This window comes from Nesoenas mayeri, assembly GCF_963082525.1.
Source record: "Nesoenas mayeri genome assembly, chromosome: Z".
Taxonomy (NCBI): Eukaryota; Metazoa; Chordata; class Aves; order Columbiformes; family Columbidae; genus Nesoenas; species Nesoenas mayeri.
This window is the reverse complement of record NC_137542.1, coordinates 36,420,531-36,441,144: the sequence shown is the minus strand read 5'-3', so window position 1 is coordinate 36,441,144 and position 20,614 is coordinate 36,420,531. Positions and strand designations below refer to the sequence as shown.

General features: G+C 44.6%; 1 protein-coding gene across 1 annotated transcript in view; it reads right to left on the bottom strand.

Moving 5' to 3' along the window:
• Positions 1 to 18,718, bottom strand: part of TRABD2A (TraB domain containing 2A) — an 81,763-nt gene extending 63,045 nt beyond the window's left edge. The window contains exons 1-2 of the mRNA XM_080362422.1: positions 18,297 to 18,718; positions 9,970 to 10,530 (exon numbers count right to left, since the gene is read on the bottom strand). Coding sequence (XP_080218548.1) covers positions 9,970 to 10,530; positions 18,297 to 18,416 — 681 coding nt within the window. The 5' untranslated portion in view covers positions 18,417 to 18,718. The remainder of the gene's footprint in view (positions 1 to 9,969; positions 10,531 to 18,296) is intronic.
• Between the last annotated feature and the right edge of the window lie 1,896 nt (positions 18,719 to 20,614).

Genomic DNA, 20,614 nt, shown 5'->3' with positions numbered 1-20,614 from the left:
CTGAAGTTGCATAGATCTTGGAACAAGAGAAGGGGATTGAGAAGGTAGTAAAGTATTTCACAGATTGTGTACACAGCATTGCATACCATATAGAAATGATATTTTTATGGCCTGGCTATTTAGACAGCCAGCCCAAGTTGAGCAAGAACAGAGAAATTTGGCAGGTAAAATAAGAGAGTCATAAAACAGAAGAGGAAACTGGAATAAATACAGCCAAAGAAAAAGAGACTGTGACAGGCAGTGTTAGCCATTGTATGTGTGGGGGGTTTTGTTTATTTTTTTCCTCTCTTTGCAAGATGAAGGAAGTCTCTAGCTTTGCTTTGTTTGCACTTCGCAGTTACTGAGCATTGTGCGACTCCAGCAAAACAATCAATTATAAACGGTTCCAGACCTTTACCTGCAATAATGTATCCACGCCAACCAGACCTTGTCCAATAGTATGGGTCAAAGGAGAAACCTAGCTAATAAAAATGTATTGCTTTTAAGTGACCTAGGAGTCCTCCTCATAAGCTAGTACAACCATGTCGTAAATGAAAGGGCAAACTCAATGCAGAGACAAACTAAAAGCACTAAACTTGCCTCCCTGCCAAGTAAATAATATCTCTGTGACTCTGCTGCAACCAAAAAAAGGCATTTCTTGCACAGAATTAGACCATTCCTTATGGGTTTGTGTCCCCATTTTCCCCAGCAGAAGTTCATAAGTTGTCCGTGTGTGTCCACTCTCTTGAAAAGCCCACAGAAGTGGTCTGATACTGGGGGTTCCCAGAGAGCAGCACAATATCAGAGGAAATCATTTGGAAATAGCCTATTTCAAGTCTTTATTTGGTTTATATTAAACACATAATTAACTGTCTGAACAAACTGAGGATAAAGCTCTGAAATCAAAGATTTACAGAATTGCCAACAGTGAGAGTTCACAAGTCAGATTCTGAAACAAACATGAAATTGGCCTAGAAACATCAAAATAATCTCCTACTGCTTCTCCTTTTCCTCAACGTACCTGTATTGGAAATCCAGTAGCAGGCAGAAGTGAGGGTGTGAATTTGCAGTGCAGTAGCGGCTCCAGACCTGCTCCCCTGCTTGCTCCTTCCCCATGCAAATGAGCAGGCATGAGAGGAGCCACAGCTCACATGATGCACATGTGCATTTTCACTCATCATGGGGTAATTAGAGGCTGTGACTTTCTCAACTAGAGCTAAGTTTCTCCTGCCTTTCTGGTCATCCTGACACCCTTAACAGGCCTTTCACAATAAATGTCACCAGGTTGGGCAACTCCAGGTGTTGCAGCCCAGAGGTGTGTCTTCACCCCATACAACTTCCCAGCTCATGTGGTATTTATTCCACTTGAAAAACATCACAGCAACAGCCAATGTTTGAACACAGCTGTGTGAAGGCCATAAAGCAAGTGTCAACAGTTGCACGAGCTTAATAGTGACTTGATTTGCAAGCTGTATTTCTTAGCTTCCTTACCACTGTGGAGAAAGCACATGCCTGAGCCCCCAAGCTTCTATAATGCTAAATCAGAGGGGCAGTATCAGCAAAAGAAAACCACTGGCAATAATGTTAATAAAGCCTCAACCAGATAAGAGTTAGAGGAGATGCAACTTTCCAGCTTATTTCTAGGGTGGCTGCGAGCAGTGACAGCACAAGGATTCAAAGCACAGTTAAGCAAAAGTCTGGAGATGCCAGTGAGGTTGTCCAGGTCCAGACAAGGGAAGACAAGGGCACAGATGCCCTGCCTGTAGTTAAGGACTTCACAAGTGATGCACCCTGGCCTGCTGTGCTATTTCACGCACCATGGTCTCCTGCCAAGATTGATCTGGGTAGCAGCACTTCTGACATCTGTCTCCAAATGCTGTCCATGCTCTTGCTGGGCTGCACCTCCCCTTCTGCTCTTTCCTTTCCAGCACGGGAAACCGCACTACACTGATGGGACAGGTTTCAGGATGACAGGGAAAGCATCAGCTATCAGTCGAAACCACCCAGCCCCATGACCAAAGTTCTTCTTGCCTTGGGCTGCCAAAGCATGCTGCAACAGCAGGTCTCACCTGTTCCTAAGTAAACAGAATCACAGAATCACAGAATGGTTGGGGTTGGAAGGGACCTCTGGAGATCATCTAGTTCAACCCACCTGCTAAAGCAGGTTCACCTAGAGCAGATTTCACAGGAATGCAGTCCAGGTGGGTTTTGAATGTCTCCAGAGAAGGAGACTCCACAACCTCTCTGGGCAGCCTGTTCCAGTGCTCTGGCACCCTCAAAGTAAAAAAGTTTCTCCTCATACCCAGATGGAATTTCCTGTGTTTCAGTCTATGTCCATTACCCTCATCCTATGGTTGGGCACCACTGAAAAGAGTTTAGTCCTCTTGACACCCACCTTTGAGGTATTTATAAGCATAAATATGATCCCCTCTCAGCCTTCTCTTCTTCAGGATGTACAGACCAAATTCTCTCAGTCTTTCCTCATAAGAAACACACTCTAGACCCCTAATCATCTTTGTAGCCCTTTGCTGGACTCAGTCACATAATTCCTTGTCCTTCTTAAACTGGGGAGCCCAGAACTTGACACAGTACTCCAGGTGCAGCCTCATCAGGGCAGAGTAGAAGATGAGGATAACCTCTGTCAACTTGCTTGCCATATTCTTCCTAACACACCCCAGGAAACAATTGGCCTTCTTGAAAACACGGGCACAATGCTGGCTCATGGACCAGGACTCCCAGGTCCTTCTCCGTAATGTTGCTTTCCAGCAGGTCAGCCCCTAACCGGTACTGGTCCATGAGGTTGTTCCTCCCCAGGTACAGGACCGTACACTTGCCTTTGCTGAATTCCATTTGGTTCTCCTCTGTCCGCTCCTCCAGCCTGTCCTGATCACACTGAAGAGCAACACAGCCTTCTGCTGTATCAACCACTCCTCTCAGTTTTATATCATCAGGAAACTTGCTCAGTCTCTTCATCCAGGTCATTGATGTTGAACAAGACTGGACCCAGTACTGGCTACTGGGGAATACCATTAGCTACAGGCCTCCAACTGGACTCTGCACTGTGGATCACAACCCTCTGAGCTCTGCCAGTTCTCAATCCATCTCACTGTCCGCTCATCCAACCCACACTTCCTGAGCTTACCTGTGAGGATGTTGTGGGACACATTTTCAAAAGCATTGCTGAAGTCAAGGTAGAAAACATCCACTGCTCTCCCTTTGTCTACCCAGTCATATTATCATATAAGGCTATCAGGTTGTTCAGACATGATTTCCCCTTGGTGAATCCATGTTGACTACTCCTGATAACCTTCTTTTCCTCCACATGCTTGGAGATGGCATCCCAAATGAGTTGTTACATCACACTTCCAGAGACAGAGGTAAGGCTGACTGGCCTGTAGTTTCCCAGGTCATCCTTCTTGCCCTTTTTGAATGCCACTTCTGTGGATGGGTTTTGATAGATAAAGATCTGTTGCTGAATTAGTCAGGCTCAAAGGTATTTCAAGGCCGCTTCGAGAAGCTGAGGGCAGAGTCTGCTGTGAGAAAGAGGGGCGTTCCTCGATCACTGAGGTCCTGGCGTGGCATGAATCATCGGACGTATCATCAGTGAGACTCCAGCGCATGGACAGCCCATGATACTCATTTAACGAATCCATGCTTGGAGCGTGGACGCGTGATTAGAATATAGTTACGTATGTAAGGAGACTTGTTTCTGTAATAAATGGCTTAGCGTGATTCACATTGAATCGACTTGTTTTGCTTAGTCCTTATCTTGCTCTTACATATGGTGACCCCGACGTGATACTCTGAATGGCGTACCACGGAAGATGGGGAAAAGCCTAGAGCTGCCCAGCCGGAGGCGGATCAGATGGACTGAGAACCGGGCAGAGGCGTACGGACGTTCCGCATTTTGTTGAAGAAGTCACCATAAAGGGTGAGCGGCTGGGAGTGGGAGGAGGGAAGAGTGAAGTTATGGGGCAAAATATATCCTCTGAGGAAGAAGCTGTAGTTAAACTCCTCCTGCCTATTCTCTCTATGAGAGGACTTAAATAAGAAGAAAGTAACATATGTAGACTATTAACTCGGTATAGAATTAATGGCTACCTGGGAGAAAACGAGAAGGCTTTTAAACGTTAACTTTGGGACGATAAAGGGCAGAAATTATGGAATAAGGTCAGCAATGGAGATGATAAAGAAACTAAATCACTAGCGACTAAATGGAAGCTTAAAATTTCCACCTTAAAAGACTTTAAGGCTGAGCGAGCTACTACTGCCAGAATTTTTCCAGGGTTGCAGCCTGATAACAAACCTAAAAATGACTGTAAAGTTTACCCGGATTGTGTCTTTTGACCCCCTGCCCACTCCATCCCCTGTTGTGCCGGTGGCACTGATACAGTAGTCTGGGGCGAGGGGAGGAAAATTACCGAGTGGATGGCCTCCAATACTATCACACGACCCTAAAGAGACCAAGCAGCCCAAGGAATTGGAGTCAGATAATTTGTCAAAAGAACTGTTGGAAGCTGAGAATGCTAAAGTCGTAAATCTGAAATCCTGAGACAGTAAACAGATCTTGCATATCAAGCTATGAGAGAGGTGCCTGAAACCAACAAAGCAGCCAAATCATTTGCAACTATTAATCAGGGTCCCAATGAGAATTACATGCAATTTATTGACCATCTTCAAGACGCCATCAGTAAGCAGGTTGAAAACTCAGAAGCTAAGGAAGCACTAGTGTTGAGATTAGCAGTAGAGAATGCTAATGTTTGCTATCAACGTGTTATTTGCGAGTTTTACAGTACACATTATGTGCTCCTGTGTATTGCCTCTTTGAAAATCAAGCAGCTTGTCAGGAATGTGAGTTAATTGTTTTACTAGTTGTTTTTAAGTGCACCGTAAAACCTTCTCCCACTTTTCCCATTCTCGCTGCAAGCAGCCCTGTGCCTTCCTCCCCTCCTCCCCCCACTTTCCCACCCCCTCCCCCGCCCCCCCCCCCCACCTTCTCAAGGTTTTTACTTGCAAGATGGGGTCAGGAATAATTGTTTTCAGTTGTGTTCCTAAAAAATCAGTATTGGGAGGTGTTTTAAAACTTAGGAAAGCACTCGGAATTATAAGGAAGGAAGATCTTGTAAAATATTGTAATTAATGGTGGCTGCTGTATAAGTTAAATGATTGGGAAAAGTGTCTGGAAAATAGAATCTTGTTGCGATTAATGTTGTTTTTGAGGCCAGAAGATCAGGACAAAATAAATCCCTACAAGAGATCATTAAATCATTTCAGACAGTTTTACAGGTGGGATGCTTTGAACTTCAACAAGCTGAGAGAGAGTTAACTGATAACACACAGGTCACAGAAAACTTGTTAAAGTCTGCAAGATGCTTTCCTTATTAACCTGTTTTCTTTGTGGGTATCTGTTTAAGTATGTTGCAATTTTAGTAGGTCTATGCTATATGGTACGATAAGTTCACAGTCTGTTAAATCATGAGAATCCGTTGACTCAAAATGTGCATTTTGTGATAATTCGGAAGATCATCAGTAATTTAGTTCTTTACTGCGTGAATGTGATAGTAAAATTTTGCATGTAGTGGCTGTTGTTTTTCTCTCTAACATGCTAGCTTCCAGCATTCAGACTTGCGCAGCTCTGTGACAGGCTGTCTCTCATGTCGGTGCACTAAATTTGGCTTTCTTGTATGCACACCATGTGAAGAATCCTGGTTTTGGAATAACAGCTGTAGCGCACTAGATGAGACACTAAAAAAACCAAACCAAACCAAACCAAACAAACAAAACAAAACAAAACAAAACAAAAACCAAAAACAAACAAACCAACCAACAAAAAAAAAAAAAAAAAAAAAGGGGCTTGCCCAGTTCAGCTTACTGCGGGGGGGCGAGTGCCGATCTGGGGGTCCAGCACGCACTGACTGTTTTGTCAGGGAGACGCAGAGGTACCTCCACCTGGCTGAGCAGTAAGCGGCCCAAAGGTGCAATGCAAAAATTGAGATATTGTCTTAAATTAGTGTGACTGTGATCCATCTGCATATTTGAACTGGGTATTTGGTTTTCACATCTGAGCTCAGTATTTTAGTTTGCATATTCATATTTCGTACCAAAAGAATCTTGTTTGGGGAGATACTTACAAAACGGGAACCGGTTCCACTGCTAAAATTCCACCTCGCTCCCCCTTAGGATGCATCCTTACACATTAGAGTAATTGCTTATATTGTTAGAAAAGCATTTAAATTGTTAAAATGCTATGATAGATGTGCATTTAGAAGAGGTTGTATTTAAAAGTTGCTAGAATATTAACTGATTTAGATTTAGGAAAATAGAATAATGGATTTATGTTTATTATACTGGTTTATACTGTTTTTTGACATCTCTAAATTGTAAAAGGTAAATGGAGCTAAGGAATGTAACTATTGCTGAGCTACTTGAAATTGCATATAAAGTGTATTATGGCTGGAAAGAAATGGGAAAACAAAAGTCCAAAACATCCCAGGCCTGTGTGCAGCTTATTGTAACTGAGAAGTTTTCCAGAGCCTCCCACTTCGTATCACTTTGTACCAGCCAGCTGCGTGACCTTAGTTATATCTGAACTGCAGTAAGAAGAGAAAGAAAAAAAAAAAAAAAAAAAAAGGAAAACTCTGGCTGCCTGCTTTTAAAGCAGTGAAAGGGGGGGTTCTCTCTCACCCCCACTGCAGCGCTGTAATACTTAATGGAGCAGTCCGAGGGTGAAGTTTAAAGGCATCCTTAGCAGACCCACAGTTCTAATGAACTGAAAAATTAAACCAAAAATTTGTTGATAGACTTATTCTGTGGTAATTAGTTGTAAGAGACTTCTTAGTAAATTCACCATGCTAGTTTTTGAGGTCATGGGAGAGTACGAAAGAAAGGCCATTTTTTGTGACCAATGGAATGCCAAATTTGGAACAAAGTTTTAATACATGAATTCTTGTAGTTGCCAGAAAGTCCTATACCTCTCTTAGGTTGAGATTTGCTAAGTAAATTGTAAGCTCAAATAATGTTTTCTGAGAATTCTGTTTAGTTGCATGGCCTACAAGAAGTTGCTGGGATGGTGCAGATCTGCTTGCTGCAAGTGAGAAATCTCCAAGGAAATTTCAAATGCTGTATTTCCATTAGTATTAACAGCCAATGTTTCGATAAAGCAAATACTACACTGATAGATCTGAAACAGGACTTCGATCCAGTAAGGGAAAACAATATCCAATAAATATGACAGCCAAAATGGAGTTAGAAACTTTGAGGAATAAATTTATGACAACCTTACAGGCTGACTGCATTCGATTGGACTTGCAGATTTGTCTATAGCTACAACATAGAAACAACCTGTGGCTATTTTCGGACAGTATGATGAGATTGCTAGCAAACTGATATACCGGCTGTTACATACCAATTGTCACTCTGATCAAGAAAATGCAGGGAATGAATTTAAGTCTTAATAGGCCATGATCCTTTTGTCATATATGTACCATTTGTGAAATTTAATTCTGATTATTTTTTATTTGTAATCTATGTCTTTATAAATTGCACTAGCTGGTTTTCTTAACAGCACAGCTTTTGGCATGCTTAAGTGTAAATTGCTGCAGAACCTGCAAGTCTTTAACATCAGGTCATAGGCCATACTTGTATTTGGTCTGATCCTACATACTTGCAAAGTTTTTGTTGATGGTTGGTGTGAAGATAACAATTGGCGTCATTCTGTAAAAAACTATTGAAGGTTCAACCCAATTAGCAGAACTTGGCACAGCTTTAAATTACTTAGAGCTTTTTAAGAAGGAACCTCTAAATTTGATTTGTGATTTTGAGTACGTAGTCAAAGTCCAACGCACGTATCTGGTTCTGAAGTTTTTGTTTGTTTGTTTGTTTTTTAAAAAAGGGGGGAAGTAGGGGAAACACCACAAAAACAGTTGTCAAAAGCATTGTATGTGATGAAATACTTTGCAAGTATGACCCAAAACCATGCTAAATCAGAAAGAACCTACATTAGTTATGGTCAAATCACTAGTCATTTAAAAAGGCCACATCAATTGATAACCTGGGGAAAAGGTTATGTTTGTGTCATTACAGGCCGAGGATTGAAGTGGATTCAACAAAGATTCAACGGATGCAGATGGACAGGAGGGAGATAAGTTGTGAGGACTGTTTCAGATGTAAACCATGGATCCTAATTCAGTGTTACGGATGCTCGCAGACCTGGTGGTCTAGAAGCCTATTAGCAAGCAGGTGGTGTACCTTCCGTGGAGAATGGCAATTTGAACAATCAGCAGGAGATCCAAAAGGGTGATATTATGATTAGATAGTCAATGCATAGATAAGGTAAAATTATGAGATATCTCTACCATAGTAATCTAAGTTCAGCAACTGATAAAGTTTTAGAAGGGATATTAAAGTTAAGCTATTGATCTTTTAAATAGGTTGATATAACATTTAAGATATTAATTCAATTATTAGTATATACTGATGGTATTAAGTATGTTACCCTATAAACTGCGCAGTTATAAATCTTTTAGAAATTTAAGAGAATATATTGTATTAACTTGTCTGGTTATTTTGAATCTATTAAAATAGTGTGATAATAAGGTTGTAATGATAGAATTAAGGTTTTAAGAATAGGTAGGTAGTTGTTTGATTTTATTAAGTAAGGTTTAACTGCATTATATGTAATTGTAATTATGTTGTTAATCACGTGTTCTATGTTGCAGTATATTTCAAAAATGATGCACCGTGCGGTTTAAGGGGCCTGACTAATTCAGGAAAAGAAAGGGGGAAGTGTGGATGGGTTTTGATAGATAAAGATCTGTTGCTGAATTAGTCAGGCTCAAAGGTATTTCAAGGCCGCTTCGAGAAGCTGAGGGCAGAGTCTGCTGTGAGAAAGAGGGGCATTCCTCAATCACTGAGGTCCTGGCGTGGCATGAATCATCGGACGTGTCATCAGTGAGACTCCAGCGCACGGACAGCCCACAATACTCATTTAACGAATCCATGCTTGGAGCGTGGACGCGTGATTAGAATATAGTTACGTATATAAGGAGACTTGTTTCTGTAATAAATGGCTTAGCGTGATTCACATTGAATCGACTTGTTTTGCTTAGTCCTTATCTCGCTCTTACACACTTCCTCTCCCCAAACTAGCACACCGTTGGAGCAAAAGTACCCAAGGTCAGAGAGCAAGCTTATGCCTGTTTGTGATCCCACTGGGCAGTCAGTCAGTGACAGATGCTGCTCCTTGTTGTATTTAGTTCAGAGATTAGAGCCCATGACCACCCCATCCAACACAGGGACAACACAGAGGTCATTCTACTTGGCTTGTGTGACACTGCATGAACAACATTGCTAAACTCCAGATGGTTTGCAAACACAAAGACACTTGCCCATAGGCCTTCACTAGCCTGTGGAGGTCCCTGCAGGAAGCTGTGCTGTGCTGACCCTCACCTGGTCTCAAAGGAGAAAAGGGGAATAACAAAACAAGATGCACTTTTCTCAATGCAGAGGATGGGCCCCTATTTCTGGGGGCACTGAAGTGTCCACTAGGATACTTTTCCAATCAGCACTTATTTCTCAGCTTTACTCACAGTATCCCTGCTTCCCCCAAGTGAAGTTCTTAACTAACTAGCTATTACAAAAGCAAGTTTAGACACTGAGCCCCAGCCTTCCCTGGCCTCCTGCAGGGCAGCCCAGCCAGGGTCAGAGAGCAGATATCCAAAGGTCCATTGCCTCTTGGGCTAGAGCCTGCCCAAGGCTGCCCAGGGAAGAGGAGAGCAGTCTCCCCAGGCCAGGTCTAAATGAATTTAGGACACGATCTGAACTCCTACAGCTACCAAACTCTCCTGAGGGCACAGACAAAGGCACAGGCTGCAGGAAGCAAATGCAAGCCTCTGGGAGAAAGCACTTACGCCATACCCCAGCCCATGTACTTGCTGCTGGGATATCCACTCAGGCAGGCAGCCTGGTACCTTGCACAAAACTACATCTCACCTGAGAGAAGTTCAGCCCATTGAGCGGGTGGCACTGCTCCTCCACTTTCTCCACAGCACCTGTTTGTTTACTCCGCCGCTCCGCTTCCTGGGCCAGGTATAGATCCAGGACGGGTATGCCTCGTGACTTGATGTCTACCTCTGTCAGAGAGTTCACCATCAGCATCACCCACACAGGCCTCTTCCGCTCCCAGTTACCAGCAATGGCATTGAAGAGGTAGTCTGCATACAGTCCTTTGCCCCGCTGGTCTGGGGTCAGCCAGGATGGCATCATGAGTTTGATGTACTCTAGGTGCTGCTTGAGCCGGTGGTAGATGTCACAGGGCAGCACGTCCTGGAGGTTCTCCCCATGTGGAAGGAGCTGGCAGCTGGTGAGAGCCGAGATGGTGTAAGGATCAGTGAGGTCCAGCTCAAAGTACACGATGTGGCTCTGCTGGAAGGCCTTCTTGGAGTTGTCTGGAATTAAATCCCAGACACGTGTGTATGGGACATGGATAGTGCCGAAGAAGTAAGATGGGGGATCTCTCTTGATAGTCCACAGGAAGGAGTTCAGCTCACTTTGCTGGGGGAGAGGGAGACACAGCTGAATAAGTACAGACTTTTACACTAGGCCACTGCAGTACAGGGTTTAAGGAAAACATGGTGCCAAGTCAGGTGACTTGGCTCAGCAGCTTGCCAGCATGGATTTCTCCTAAAGCAGCTTTGCTCACACAGAGTCCTCTTTGACCAGCCTTTTTATCAGGTCTTGAGGTCAAAATTCAATTTTTATCCATTAAAAACACAATCAGATTTGCCTTAGCTTTCTCCTTCTGAAAGGCAACACTGGGTCTTTCTAACAGCAAAGCCACCCAGCTCAACACCTGATATCTACCAAAACCATCAGCAGAGCACAGCCCCCGCAGGCCATGCTCCAGGCAAGAAAGACACTTATCCAGCTTTCACCTTTTATCGAGTCAAAAGCTGGCATCACTTTGCTGAAGCAGAGCAGGACAGCAGAGTTTCAATCACATTCATCTTGATGCATCTCACTTCAGAACAGCAAGGCATTTTTCATCAAAGAATCTGCTGTAACACTTAGGATGCCACAGTATCTGAGGAGAATTTTCCATTCTGAGCAAGACACCAAACAAACAAGTAATATGAAACACAGATGGCAGGCAGACTTGCTGGAGCAGGTAGAAATATGGTTTGACAAGGATGTAGCAGATGGCAGACAAACACAGTCAAGATGTCTCACAGCCCAGTGCTCCTCTTTCTTAAGCAGAGAAGCACATGAAATACCTTGGAAAATAAAGGAAGACATTCCACAGGCCAAACTCGGCCTATGGTTTGAAGGCATACTCTTTTAAACATGAAGGAGGAAAAAGCTCTTTCCTTAGATTAGCTTTTAGAATCTCAAAAACCACAGCCACCAGGAAGACACAATCAAGACTTTTAAGTTTGTTCTGCTGCAAAATATGCCTTGCAGAATGCTCAGGAAGACTAAAGTACAAAGCTGTGCTCAAGCCCTAAGCAACCCTGCAGGACAGGAGAGCAGATGGGGCAAAATGGATCCTGCTTGGATCCTGCGAAGTCACTTTACACCAGCAGGAGGCACGGCCTCTGTCACTTACAGCATGCATGCCACTGGTGCAGTGGTCCTTACTGGAGCAATAGACACAAACAGTTTCTATCTCTCTGCACAGACAGTAAGAGGTAGCCTTTGCATGTCTAAGAGAGCAGGCTTCCAGATGCACTCAAACATTGGGTCAGCCTTTAGCCAGCAGATAACTCTAACCTCAGCTCTGAGGCTAAGTGTGCACGTCTGCTGCCTGACTGCCAAATACAGAATAGGCTGCTTGGAGGAATTTATTAGAAGTGCCTATAAATTCCTGATGCTTAAAGACCCAGGGTCAGAAATGTTATCTTAAAGACTGCTCTACAACAGCTCATCCAAGGCAATGTTCTCCAGCAGCTCTCTACATCAAATCCAGGCTACAGATCAGGTAACACTTCAGCAAAGTACTACTACCAGCCCATCTTGCCAGCATGGACCAATAAACTGAATATGGTCCAATAAGATTTTCAGACACTTCTGCAGCACGTCGCGTGTGAAGGACCTCATAATACCATGCTAAAACTCCAGAGCCTATAGAACACTCCTGGAATACATTCCTGAATTACAGACCATAAAAACTCTCATGAAGATTATGGGAAGAAGGGAGACCAAACATGACGCAGCACAGAGACATAAAGAAGATACAGGGCCACAGGTTAGTATGAGTCTGACAGAGAGCCAGGAAGAACATGGGAAGATGAATATGCAAAGTAAAACAAGAGGGCAAAATGAGGCAGGGTTCTCTCCTGTCATTAGTCAGGAGGGAAAAATGGAAGGACACAACACTGTAATGAGAAATTAACTGGAAGTAGTCATCAGTTAGAAAAGAGAAAGGACCAGAAATGCTCATTTCTCTCTATAAGCAAGTGAAAAGACAGACGAGACACCTGGGAAAGGCATGAGGTCATGAGGTCAACGCTCCTTCACTTTGCACAAGTCTGATCATGTACATGGCAGTGCAGAAGATCAACCACAACTTCAAGAAACCAATAAGGAATAAAATGCTCATCAGCGAGCATAACACTTCAGTTCAGCTCCTGAATAAACCCAGCCAGAAGGCCCAAGACCAGAAGAGTGGTACCAGGCTTTAATGTGGACCATCAGCACTGTTCTGGACTACTGCACACAGCCCAGCTAGAAGGGTGTTTGGCATTGCACTCTCACTTTTTTTTCACTCTGCAAATCCCCTCTGCTTTCACAACTGGATATTGATGGCCTGGACACAGGCCATCAGGCATAGAGTAAATGAAGTCTTATTTTACAGAGCCTGCATCACAGGCAGAAGAAAGCAGGTTGAAATCTAGCAAAACATCCCTCACAGTCCTAGAGACTAAGATCTTAGAAAGAAGAGTGGCTGGTCGCTCTTGCTGGCACTGCCATGTCAATAGGAGAAGTCATGAACTTGGCAAGCCACCTCAAACATCATTCACCCCTCCCTTCTCAGAACTGCTTGGAGCCAGTTTTAGGTGCAGAGAACAGGCCTCAGTTTCCCACCATTGACAGGAAACCTCCCCAGACCCTGCAGAGCCAGCTGCCAGGCACCAGCATTTGGGTATCATCACCAGGTGATGTTATAATACAATGGAAGCTCACAAAACTCATTTTGTGTCCGAAAGGCAGCCTTACAGCTGCTCAGGACACACTAGTGACTCACATTCCTTTGGCATCTCCTTTACCTTCAGGAGCTGGAGACTGGAGTCCCAGCACTGCTCTGCCTCAGTGTCAGACCCCTGCAAACAGCCCACTACTGCTTTGCATCAGATGAGATGGGGCTAAGTCCATGGTGTGCAGGTCTGTGCTTCCCTTGCTCTGCCTTCTGGCACTCCCACAATCCCTGTGCCCCTCCTGGAGCTCATGCATGTTTCACTGCAGCTTCAGAGAGTGAAAAGCAAAGGTATTATCTCTCCCCAAGACCATACAAGGGGAGCCATTAAAAAACACTCCGGGTGGCTGTGAGATAGCACAGCAGCAGTGCCAAGTTCAGCATCACAGTATACACTGTCCCCGGCAGCCTCTCACCTCCCTGAGATCGTGCAGAAGATAAAGGTGCTACAATCCAATTTTCCTCTGCAATAGGATCTTTCACAGCTGTTATATAAGAAAGGGGTGCTTTAAAACCAGCATAAAGTACAGTCCAAGTAGTGTCCTGGAGGCTTAAGAGCTGGGTTGTATAGCTCTAAGAATTTCACTTCCAGCAGCATAACTCAAAGTCAAGTTCACTTACGGATCAAGATGCATATTTTTGTCTCCACTCTCCAATTTATGGGTGGTACTCAATGCATTACTCATTATGGGAAAAAAAATAGGAGCAAGGGGAAGAAATGCAGGGACAGCCTAAGGAAGAGAGTGGCAGTCTCGCATGAGAACACAGATCTCCCACATTGCTGCCATGCCAAGATGTGAGGCAGCATCACACTAGCCATACCACCCCTCCTCTGTGTATCAAGTTTAATCTCGCACTATGTAGTCCCAGGGGAAGGTATTTCAGATGCTCAGCACTATGGCACAATGCCTTCTCCCCTACCTCACCCCTCCAGGTGAAAAACAGCTGGCTGTGAACTGATTCAGCGTACCAGTTCAACCAAAAAATTGCTTGGAACAAAAAAAAAGAAGAGAAAGGCTTTTCCTCAGCCTGCAGCAGAATGAGGGAGAAAGAAAAGGAATTGCTCAAGCTGACTGTCACAGAGACAACACACTGGGACTATAGGATCCACTCACCACCAGGAGACTGTGAAAGCCTACGTTCCCTGCCAGGGTCACATGGGGGACAAACTCCACTGCCCACCATCATATGCAATAGGGCCACAAAAGACCAGACAATGCTCTCCTGAAATGAGGGGGCAACTGTGTCAAGCATTGCAGAAATCCTGGAAAAGCACGGTGCATGTCAAGGGTTTTTCTTCAGGAGCTGAGGAAGAGTCTAGGTAAGAACAAAAAGCCCTGAAGAAAGGGAGAGTAAGGCGTTGTATTGCAGATCAGTAGCTGAAATCAGAACATGCTAGTCCCGTATCCCAACATCTGCCCTCTAATCAGATAGCTGGTAGTCCACAAGTGGCACTGGAAACTCCCACAACCTTTTGCCTTCCTTCTATCCACTTCAGCAGAACACAGGCTCTGACTGAGAGGTATTTTCATTATCTTTCCAATAGATTTCTTTTACGATTTAAAAAAAAAAACAAAACCCACCCCTCAGATTCTGTTCATTTTAACAGCTACCCCTGGTAGCTTGCTTTTCCAGCAGTATTTACAGGTCCAAGGTCTACCATAGTATACAACCTGTAGTCTTCAAATACACAAATGCTGCTGCATTTGTCAGGCATCATTTCAGGTGAGGCAGCAATGATTCTGAGGGAAAAGTGGTGCCAAAGAGGACCAAAGTGTCATCTCTCTTCTGAGAAACTAGCTCACATTGGACCTAATGATGCATGGATTGGCACGAGTAAAATTATGGTAAACATCCAGAAAACGATGCAGCAAAATCAGGAGGAACAAAGAATGTATCTAGTGGCAGAACTCTGAATTTCTAGAAGAAGAGCATGGGTGTTTAAAAAAAAAAAAATATCAAGATGGAAGGTTGTGGTGATATGGGGAACAGAGGCTCAAAGGGGAAAGAAAATTGCTGTCCAAAGACTGAGAAACTGGATCAGAACTTCAGACATGGGAAACCTACAACTGGTCTTCTTCCTTGTACATCACTTCAGCTTCCTTCCGTCTTCTGTCTGTCTCATCTATGTAGACTACACATTTTCCAGCACAAACTGTATGACTTGCTGTGGAGGTAGGTCCTTGTTGTGGCTTGTCTTTCAGGACCCTTAACCCTCATACTCATCACTGTGACCTAAAGTCACATCTTCCAAACCTCAGCCCAGGATCGCACTGTTTCTCAATCCACAATACTCTCAACTTTTTTTGCTCGCTACAGAAGCCAGAGCATGTGCCATGCAATATTGCACCCAGGCAGGCAGCCCTATAACCCCCCTATATGTCTTTCTCCCTCTTATCTATGCTGGTATCATATCTTGTTATGCACATTTATACCTAATTGAGGCAAAGATTGTGCCTTTACGCACCACATAAAATGCCCCATTCATCTACAGTAATGCACACAAAATGCTAGGCACATTTTTAAAAGTCACTGTCTTGAGCTATTGCCCACACGAACTACTGAAACTCTAAAACTCAGCTTAAGACTGTAAGCAGAACTTGCCTGGAGATAAGCACTGCACTGGCTACAGTTATTAAAAGAACACACATTCAGTCTCCATTTGCCAGAAATGAAAAATAAAAATTAAATTTTTAACTAAAAAGCCAAGAATAGAGAGCAGACAGATGACTTGCTCTGCTGAAGTGCATATGTGGGGAAAGGCAGCCATTGAAAGTAATTTGCTTACACTCAGGAACAACACATCATAAAATACTAACTAGCTACAGCCACATTATTCTGCTGTTAATCCCTAGATTCTGTCTTTAAATTTACCAGTACACTCCAAAGTTAAGCAAAAAGAAAGCAGTACCAGACCACAATAATTAGTAACTGGAATATAACCCAAAGCATTCCAGCATACTTTATTTTAGATTAGCTGGTTTCAAAGCCTTTTTTCCTATTAAAAAGAATGACGGGGCACTTCATTGGTTGCAGCTTTAACTATATTTGGAGTGATGATGAGAAAGCCCTCTGAAGTATTGTATGTTCACTCCTTAAAATAGCAGCTTCCCTCTTTCAGGCATTGATGCACGTATTTCTTTCATTACAGAAGCTTTAGGCAACCTGACAAAAAGAAGAAACATATACCTGTAATCTAGAGAGGTAAAAAAAGAAATCCCATACAGAATTAAGAAAAAAAAAAAAAAAGCCTTCCCTGACGATGAAGGGACAAAAGGAGGTTTTTTTTCCCCAGTGGTTTAGTGTAAATACTCATAAGGATACACTCAAAAGCTTTGCAAATAAGGCAGGCTGCCACTCCTAAACAATGGTTTCCACCACTGTTCTAGGAAATAGCCTGTCAATAGCAGAACTACAGGTGGTCTCACATTTTTAAAGACAGAGTAATCAGCAGGTAATGAGATACCATTAACACATTTCATGTCCAGTTTTGCTGGTAACTGGCAGAAGTCCAGTCAGTGGCTCCTGAGGAAAACTCCCTGTGTGTCTCACCAAATCAGTTAATTATATTTCCACAAGTACAACTTCTGGTGCTCAGGCTCCCAAGGACTGTCACCCTTCTTCTTCATGCTCTTATTAGGTTCTTGCAGTAGATTCGTGCCAGCCCACAGCTTTTGCACTTCAAGCCCTCAAGATGAAGGAGGCACCCACTCCAGAGGCTTGACCTGGTTTATGATAGTGTCACAGCTGGTCACCTATAAATCCAGTTGACAAACTGGCTCCAGGCACAAGCAAATTAGTAATGCACCCTCCCCCAAGGCAGGGTTAAGCTCTGTCTAACCCAGCCTCAGGCACACACCTACAGTGAGGCACATGTAGCTTGCCATATGGTTGAATCAGCAGTGCCGTAGTAAATCCTAGGAAGGGACATTTCAGCCTCTATGGCTGCAGGGAGCCCATGCTCAGCTGGGGGCAGCATGGCCCCTAGACCAGAGTCTACATATAGGTGCATGTGCAGGTAAGAGAGTGAAGAAAGGTTACAGAACAGACCTCCTTCATAGTTGCAAAGCTTTCTCACACCTACCCTGTAGTAAGACTGGGCTTCGGCACATCCTCACTGCAGCAGGTCTGCACTTACTAAGGGCTTCCATTTCCCTTAACAGTTGTGCTGGAGGAAACAATGCTGCCTGGGGCAGGAGATGAACACAAATGGCAAGACACATGTCCCAGGAGCATCTTGGGTGCACAGCACCTCCAGTCAGGTGCTTCCAGGCCTATGCAGATGCCAACAGACAGCACAGATGGTCTGTTAATGGCAACAGACAGATTAACATAGAGTTCAGAAAGGCTTTTCCTATATGATTTTTGGCACTTTTATATCAGAAAATTCAGTAAGAACTGCTTTTTTTCACTGTCTGATTTTTAATGTAAATGACACCCTGCTTGCAAGCTGCGCACCAGCCAGAACATCACCCCTAACTTGCAACCCAGCCCCTCACCTACGTTTACCACCCAGTGGAGTCAGGTCATACCATGTCGCTCAGGTTATGACACTGCTGCTGATGAGATTAGAGGACGAGTAAAACATAACAAAAGTTGTAACTATATTTCCACTTGAGAGGCATGGTCATTTGCTGTTCCGAACCTGATCTTCCAGGCTCGGTGTTCAGTAGCAAGACAGACTACACCCCTGTGAGGGATGCTGGCAACAAGCCACTCCAGGCGACTGTCCTGTTGAGAGCAGCATAGGTCGTCACGCACGGCACAGGAAAAACGTATTGCTGGGGCTCATGCCAGGGTCTCCCTCCTCCGTCAGCACTCGCTGGTGGTCGTCCCACGTGGCGCACAGCTCCGCAAAACCATTCCCTCCGGTCCGCTCTCTTGCCCGGCTCCCACCAGCCACCCGCGTCTGGGCGGGCACCCCGTGCCCTCCGCAGACCGGGTTGAGCCGCTGCCCCGCGCACCCCCATGCTCTCACCACCGCCCTCCGAAGGAAAGAGACCGCTGCACCGTGTCCGCCACTCCGTCCCCCGAGCTCCCGCAAGGCCGCGGCAGCCCCACGCTGCTGGCCCCAGCAGCCGGTGCGGTGCGACGCGGTGCGGCGGGCGGCAGAGCCCTCTGTGCTTACCTTTCCGCGGGCGGGGCAGGGGCCGGCGGAGTCGCCGCTCTGCCGCGCTCTGGCCAGCAGGAGGAGGGAGCCCTGCAACAGCCAAAGCCATCGGGGGTGCACCATCCCTGAGCGCTCCATCCCAGCGCGCTCTCAGACTTGGCTTAAATAGGGGACGGCTTCCCTTTTTTGTCTTCTCCTCTATGTTTTTCCACCTCTTCTCCCGATTCCACACCTCCCTTTTTTTTTTTTTCTCTTTTGCTTTTTCCTTTTTCTTAACGCTCAATCTTTTGCCTTTTTTTTTTCTTCACCCTCGTGTTTGTTTTTGCCGGTCGACCCAATCCTAAAGCCCCGACAGAAGCGGCCCTTAGTCAAGCCTTTCAGCCGCTGCCCCCTCCTCTTAAAGGGTTCTGTGCCGAGCGGGGGCGGGCGGGGGGGAGGGGAAGAGGAGGGTGCGAGGTGCACTGCACAGAGGACGGGCGATGGGGAGGCGGTGGAGGCGCCCACTCGGGCCCAGACGCCTGGCAGAGGTAGATGGTGGCGAGGCCGGGAAGTGCCGTGCGTAGCAGGGAGAGCCCGAGCTGGCCCCAGGGTCTGGGGCCCCTGCGACCCTCGCACCGGCAGCCCTTGGCGCGCCCGGGGCCGCGGGGAGTGCAGTGCGCCGACCCTGCCCGTTCCCTGCCTTATCCCGCCTGCACTCCGCCTTGCCAGGCTCTGCCGTTGCCGCTCGAACGCTGCCACGCTGTACCCTGCCTGTCGTTTCTTTTGTGCTCCTGCCTTCCCCTTGCCCTATGTGCCGGTCTCTGCCCACCCTGCAGCTCTCCTGAAGTTAATATGAAATTGAACATTGTGATTATTCCCAAGTCTTTGTTGTCCGTCAGTTTGAGATTGAGGAACTATTTTGACTTATTCTTGTTGTCTTGTTTCAGAATACCTTTGGCGAAATTGTCCAGTGTGCACAAGTGGTGTGATCTGTTTAAGATCAAAAATGCACAAAGAATATATCACCATCTTTATTTGTAAAATTCAGCCGTATGTTCTGAGGAGACTGGTATTTGAAACTTCACAAAAGTACATGCTGCTAATAATCACAGCCTTAAAAATAAGAAACAAAGCCAAAAATTTGCCAGTAGTCCAGTGTGAACTGAAAGAAAGAATTTTCACAGCTCTTATCATATTCATATCAAAAACCATGGATTTTGATAAGCAGAATGATGCTGGTAATATATGAAATGTGTCTTCTTTTGTTAGGTCATGCCGACCATTTAGAACAAAAAGCATTATCTGACAAAAAATCTAACAGTTATAATCCCTAACTATTTTAATTATTGTTCATTTTTTTACAGCAGGGTGAAATAAATAACTTACGCTTTTTCTATGGATAAACGACGTTTAATCCATTTCCTTGTGTTCCGTAAAAACGCGTTCATTAGAGCATAAGCAAAACAGCGCTGAGTGCGCGGGGGATTCACTCCGCCCAACACGCACACTTTTAACAATAAGAAGTGTGCTTAAATACAGTGTGGTATTACATATTCATAATGACCCCAGAGACGCCTATACATATTCCTGACCTTTCCAGCTTTTTATTAAAATGAGTCTCAGATAACCATTTACATATTCCCCTCTTTGACCCTCCCCTGTTGCGCCTGCGCAGTGTCACTTGGTGAATTTGAGGAAGGGTCTTTAGGGGTCTTTGGATGAAGGCTCCTTCAGCTTCGTCACAGTGGACTTTTTACCTTTGGTTCATTAGGAGGAACTGGCTGGAACCCAAGCTACCAAACCGACGGAAACCAGACTGGCGCCCCCTTTTTGCTGTAAATCTTGGCTATCTTGTCTCCTCAAGGTTGCAGCTGGTGCTGCAGAACTTCTTATCTCGGCATTTAATGAAGTCCTGCTTTTTTTAGCACAATTAGTTACATACAGCTCTAAACTAGATATTAATAATGTGGTTTAAAATGTTAGCTTGTTAGTAGGCCCTTATTATATAGTTGCTTAACCCTTAAAGTGTTAGTTCCCTCTATCAATATAACTTCCTAAATAAGTTTCATAACTTTTTACATAGAACTTAACCACCTTTCCCTTTTCCAAGTTCAGAGTCCATGCCTCATTTGGTTATACCTGTAAACATTAAACATCTTAGCACGAATCACAACTGCATTTTTCACAAGGGTAAAATGCTACCTGCAATTTGCCAATGCTACAGATATTCCTATACCTATCAGAGCAAGAATTGAGGATGTGACATCTTTCTTCATTTTCCTCTAAAATAAAAAAAATCATGATTCAACATGAGGGGTTCAAATAAGGAGTTTGCTCACCAGTCAGAGACAGTTAAG